Source organism: Amphimedon queenslandica, unplaced genomic scaffold (genome assembly GCF_000090795.2).
Source record: "Amphimedon queenslandica unplaced genomic scaffold, v1.1 AMPQUscaffold_12923, whole genome shotgun sequence".
Taxonomy (NCBI): Eukaryota; Metazoa; Porifera; class Demospongiae; order Haplosclerida; family Niphatidae; genus Amphimedon; species Amphimedon queenslandica.
This window is the reverse complement of record NW_003546841.1, coordinates 21,805-28,017: the sequence shown is the minus strand read 5'-3', so window position 1 is coordinate 28,017 and position 6,213 is coordinate 21,805. Positions and strand designations below refer to the sequence as shown.

General features: G+C 34.4%; 1 protein-coding gene across 1 annotated transcript in view; it reads right to left on the bottom strand.

Moving 5' to 3' along the window:
- LOC100637226 (uncharacterized) overlaps window positions 1–6,074 on the bottom strand; it is a 26,739-nt gene extending 20,665 nt beyond the window's left edge. The window contains exons 1-4 of the mRNA XM_020002397.1: window positions 5,962–6,074; window positions 5,353–5,901; window positions 5,055–5,227; window positions 4,731–4,925 (exon numbers count right to left, since the gene is read on the bottom strand). Of these exons, the coding sequence (XP_019857956.1) occupies window positions 4,731–4,925; window positions 5,055–5,227; window positions 5,353–5,518 (534 nt within the window). The 5' untranslated portion in view covers window positions 5,519–5,901; window positions 5,962–6,074. The remainder of the gene's footprint in view (window positions 1–4,730; window positions 4,926–5,054; window positions 5,228–5,352; window positions 5,902–5,961) is intronic.
- Between the last annotated feature and the right edge of the window lie 139 nt (window positions 6,075–6,213).

Genomic DNA, 6,213 nt, shown 5'->3' with positions numbered 1-6,213 from the left:
AGAGCTAACAGAATGATATGTGGATACTGCTCCAAAGAACAAGTACATTATACACATTCATAGATTATGATATAACTGATTTCTTCTACTTGTATTATTATTATTATTATTATTATTATTCTGTTATTATTTTATTTGTAGGTTTATAATGGCAGTAATCCTTGTGTGTCTTGTGGTTCTGATATGACACAAAGTAAGAGTTCATCACATTGGGAAGGAGGTCAAGGCTGCCGTAACAAAGTGAAGATGAGCAGGTACTAATGATACGAGTAATAGTACATTATGTAACATGTAGTGACACATACATGTATGATTTATTGCTTTATTTCATGTTGGTGCTTTTATGTTTTCACTTTTGTTTCTTTGTATAATATTAGGAATGATAGACAGAAATATGTAAATTCAGAGAAGAAGACAGTTTCAATGAAAAATGAAAGAGTTGGAGTGAAAGGAAAGAACAATATAGACCAGAAGAGTGGAACATTACATAGCTAGATTTAAACATTATACAATACATATAATACAGTGATAAAAATTAAATAGCTTTTAAAAAGTCAATGAATATTAATTATTGAGCCATAGTTATCTATGGCTCAATAATTAATATTAAAATCAAATCCCAGTTCATTTCTAATAGCTTCAATCCAGTCCTCACCTAAAGCTATTGCTGCATTTGCATAACTGCCTCTTACAGCAATGAATGACTTCAAGAACTTTTGACAGTGCTCCTGCACTTGAGGTAACCTCCTCATAAAACTAAGACTAGCCTTGAACTCATTAATGAAAGCTTCCATTGAGCAAGTTCTTTTAACTTGTTCAGTAATGAGACCAACTGAAAATAACTGACTGGCAAGATCTGAGAGAGATGATGTAAGAGAATTGAGTGCAGCATCACGAGATACAAGAACATCATCAATGATTCTCTTCACTCTCTCAACATCAACAGCTGGTGCACCTAATGGAGGTCAAAGGTCAATATAACTCGATGCACACAAACCATGCATAAACACACACACACTGTTACTTACAAGCTCCTCCAGTGGATGATGCAGTATCTTCAGTAATTGTATTAGAGGAAGAGGTAGTAGGATCTGATTAATATTAAATGCATAAACATTTGAAATGATTTATTCATTACTTGTTGAAGGAGGAACAGGAACAGTGAAATTTCTTCGTGCTCTATGAATGTTTAATGAAACTGGATGAGCCACTCCTTCCAGTGGTATGAAGTAATTAAGAAAAGGAACAGCATCAGGTGATCCGTAAACTGATATGAGACAACATGAAGGACGAGAATGCTCTTTATCACCAAATTTATCAATGGCCTTTTGATATAACTGTAACACAATATAGCTTAAGCTTAGTATTATAAAAAAACGCTTAGCTTACTCGGCAAGGATCAGTGTGAGGACTAAGTGTCCATCCAGTGAATGGTTTCTTTTGAGGTGCATCAAAGTTTAATTCAACATAATCATAAGGAAACTTGAAAAAAAAGGAAATATCTGGCCCAATCTCAGCTTGAGAGTGTTTCCGTTCAATATACTATCAAATAATAATCAACACATTGTGTGTATCATTCTTACATGAATGAGTGCATCCAATTTCTTAGCAGCAGTGAAAGTCACCAGATCCTCTACACGTTTTTCCTCATAATAAACAAGTCCAGCATATGTTACAGCTTTCTTTACACCAGTGGACTGTACTTCTATTAAAATAAAAGCAATAGGAGTCAGTGTGTCCATGTACTTACTGTTAATAATATGATTAGTATTTGGTGTAGTAGTAGGACCAGCAACAGACACTGTATTGGTTGGGAGGTTAGTCTCTTCTATAGTAGTAGACTCTATTCAATAGTGGAGTACATTACATTATCATCAATAGACTCACTAACTAACCTCTACATGCTCCACTAACCTCTGATGGAGTACTGCTGGTACGGTCACTAGTAATGTCACTATCTTCTCCTTCTCCCTCCTCTTCCTGATCCTCACTTTCCTCTTCCTCATCATTCTCCTCTTGTTGAGTTACCTGTCTGTTCTCTTCTTCCTCTCCTTCCTCTGTGTCTCCATTAGTTGAGTCTTCCCCCAGTATACAAACCAAACAAAACTTGTTACGTTGAATGGATCCATACCCACTATTAAAGCTAAACTCTCCTCCCTCAACTATTGAGAACTGGTAAGGAAGACTGGGTGTATCGACTGGAGCTATAGCAAACTTTAAGTATTGTGCAAGATTTGGTCGTCCTGTTAAATCAACGCAGTGCTGTATCTCTAACTTGAGTTGTTTGAGGAGAGGCTTTGAGAGTGATACTGCATACACAGCACTCACTAGGACAGTATTAGGAGGAAACTGGAACTGTCCTCCTACAAGAGCAACCATTGCTGCTTCTACTGTCTCAGAGGACAATAGGCTTCCTTCTTGTACTCCAATCCTTAGACCATATTTCTCCCAATTCATCAGTTGAGGTTTGTCTCCTTGAATTAAGAACAGCTTCTTCTCTGCTACCTGGACATCACTCAGACATTCCAAATTATCTATCAATTGATTAATTCACACTCATGTTATATATCTCTTACCTATTGATGGTATTAAGTAACGGTTAAACTGAACTTCAACAGAACTAGTCTCTTTGATAAATTGCACTTGTTTCTTCTCATCTTCTATTTCAGTCATATATACTTCATTTTCAGCAACTGATGTAGCTCTAAGTTTCTCATTATGTTCTAGTTTTACATTGGTGGAATATTTTCTAATGATATACTGATGATACACTAACCATCAGTCATTATTCGTTTCTCCTCAACTGATTCCTCTAGTTCATCAATTTTAAGCTTCTTAGCATGATCTGTAGAAAAATTAAATTCTTATTCTCAAGAGATTAATTATTTTATGATTACTTGAGTGAGGTGAGTCCTCTTGATCTCTTTTTCGTTTAGTAAGAAGAGTCTTAGTTTCTAGCAGTTGTGTTTCTAGCATCTTCTTCTCTTAATTATAAAATAAATAAAAAATAATTAATGAGAGAAAACTATAATCATATTACTTGTGGTAAAACTTGTGCTTAAATTGGCATAAAGTGGGTGCTAATAAAAATTTAGTTCTAATTAAAGTATGCATGTGCCTAAAGCCCAACATACACTATGCAAAATTTGTTGCAAACAACTTGTTGCATGCAACACAGTTTATATAGGAGTCAATGGAGCTTGCAGCATGTTGCATGAAATAGGATATTTCCTGCAACATGTTGCAAGCTATATTGACTATTTTAAATAAACTGCATGAGTTGCGTGCAACAAGTTGTTTGTTGCATATAATGTATGTTGGGCTAAGAATGAGCAATGTTTGATACTAATATGGTCCACATAATGATAAACAATATTTTTAATTCAGAGCCAAAGTTCATATATTAATTTTAACGTATTATTTTTATATCTTAACTTTTATCATCTAAAGCTGTCTAAAAAATGGCAAAAAATTAATGAAAATATAACACTTTCAATTCATGAATTGCTATACTTGTGAGCAAATCTATGCATGTGTTCAAAAATAGCCAGAAATTATGTAATATAATTTTGTACAAATTTGTACATAATTACCCAAAATTTCTTAAAGTGTACAAATTTGTACACTTATTATTTGACTGTACAAATCTGCACACTTCTGAAGTGTACAAATTTGTACAAATCTAATGTGGAATGTACAAATTAACTTTGTACAATACAAATTTAAACAATCCCACAATAGGTATGCCAATATATGACACTTATTTTCCATTTTGTAAAGTAATGAAATTTTTTGATACTATTGCAATATTCAATGACTTTCTGTACAAATTTTGAAGCAAACTTTTAATAATAAAATGTAACTTTAAAGAATAATGTGTTTTTTGTTAGTCCTTGATATAATTATAATTGTACCAGACTAATATTGTACCTAATTTAATCTTCAATAGTTCTTCTTGAAGTGATCGGTTGTTCATTCTTGACATTCCACTATTGACTGATTCTACTGAACATTGACCCTCGTCATTAAAAACTGAGATTAAGAAATTGAGTAAGGGAGAGAAATGAACGGAAGGAAGCAATAATGATATGAATGGCTTTAACTGACAGTTACATGAGTGTTTACCTAGTTCTACTATCATTGTGATTTTAGAATAAGTAACAGGTATGTTCATCCATTTCATTTCTCCTCCTACATCTTCCTGTTCCCTCTTTGCATAACCTCCCACTATTATCAGGAACATATGATTAGGATTAACAGCAAAAGATGATACAGTATGATAGTATCTACCAGTAACAGAATCAGGTAGAGAAATCTATAGCAAATAAGAAACAGAATAATGGTTTAGAGTGTATAATAAAAAGTTGATATTAGTTATTAGATAGTTCAATGTAAAAGGTTGTAAGGTTGGTATTTAGGGGCAATACTTTAGAAACAAAATAGTAACTGAATCTGTAAAAAATAAGAAATAGCTGAATGTACAAATATACAGGAAGGCAAAGACAGTACTCTATTACGGTATATACATATACCATTGTATACCAATGTGGGTACATGTAACTTATTGTATAGTATGCATGTAGGTCATGAGATGAAGGGTTAGGCAATTAGGGGCAAAAAATTTTATCAATTAGCACCACAAATAAAAAAACTTTGCATTTGCATGCTGACAAAGCAATATCACAGATTTTAAGTCAATTCACACATTAATAATAATAATGCTCTAATACCTTCATCCAATTGTACTGATTTGTGTCTAATAACAAACATTCATTCAGTGTTTCATCATAATTACCCACTCCACCAATCACTACTAGTGTAGGTGAGGTAGAGGCACCATTGATAATAGTACTAGCATGAGCATATCTCTCCTTAGTCCAGAGTCCATCATTAGGTATTGCTCCTTTGCTAAGAGACTCCCAGTTCTAGAAACATGACATTGCATGATTATACATTTAATCATGTAGTATTTTAAACTCAATATGAATTTAGTTATTGTTAGAATTAATTGTATTATTCTGTTGTGATTATAACTTCTCTTGTGCATAGCTTACTATTGTATTACGTGATAATTCAAATAAGTATATACTGTTAGTAGGTATACTTTTACCACCATCAGTTACTGACCCTCCATATATGATTCCTTTATTATGACTAATCCTTTCAATTGTAAAATTATCAGTTGGTGGAAAACACTGTCCACTGACAAATGGAACAATCCATTGCCCTAAAGTAATTTCATGTTGATGCAATCATAAATGCAATTTATTTGTAATAATTATGTAATAATAATTAACAGCAATACTGACTATAAAAATGATAATTACACTAACAATGCAACAAATCACTTACCACTAGACAAGTTGTAGATATTATGCTCATTAGTTCTAAAACGATCAACCCGGCTAGGTATCTTATGGTATTCAAACTGACGATACTGTGTAGTAGTTGATATAGGAGCCAGTCCACCAATAACCAGTAACTGTTGAGGTTCACCTTCACTTCCCATTGCTATCATACCACCATAGCCTTTCTTAGTCACAGAATTGTCCCCGGTTGGTTTTAATTCTTTCCACTGAAGAGTTAAAAGTTCAAACTGTTATGGTAGCATTTGCCATGGCCACAAAAACCACCAAAATAATAAATATTATTATTAATGGTGGTACAGGAGACTCCTCTGATTCCCATGCAGTGGAGGAGTACCTCTAGTAGGTTGAGAGGACCAAACACCAGATGAAAAGTCAAACTCATCAATAACAGAAATATGCTGTCTCTTTTTAGGAAAATCACCGCTGCAATCGCATTCTGATTCATCTAATCCTTGGTCCCCTCCCCAGCAGTACAGGACCTCTTTTACTATTACTGTTGAGTGTCGAGCCCTCCAATTAAATCTATACTGATCTGCAGTGTAGAGTAATGACAAAGCATTAGATCTAAATAAAGGGAGCGAGTTCAACTTACCTTTTCCATCTACATTTCTGTCCATTTTAGACTACAGAGTTAGGCCGGCTCGGCGGCCAGCCACTGGCGCCGAGACTAGCTAGGCCAATGCCAAATTCCTGAGCTCATTGATTTTGTGTAGTTGTGACAGTGAGTCAGTGACATCTGGTGACATTCCTGACTGCGACTCCCACTAAATCTAAATGCATAGGAATTAAAGGAGGTAGGGTCTCAAAAGCGGACGGACGGACGGGGGTCGCCCCGCCCGAAAAA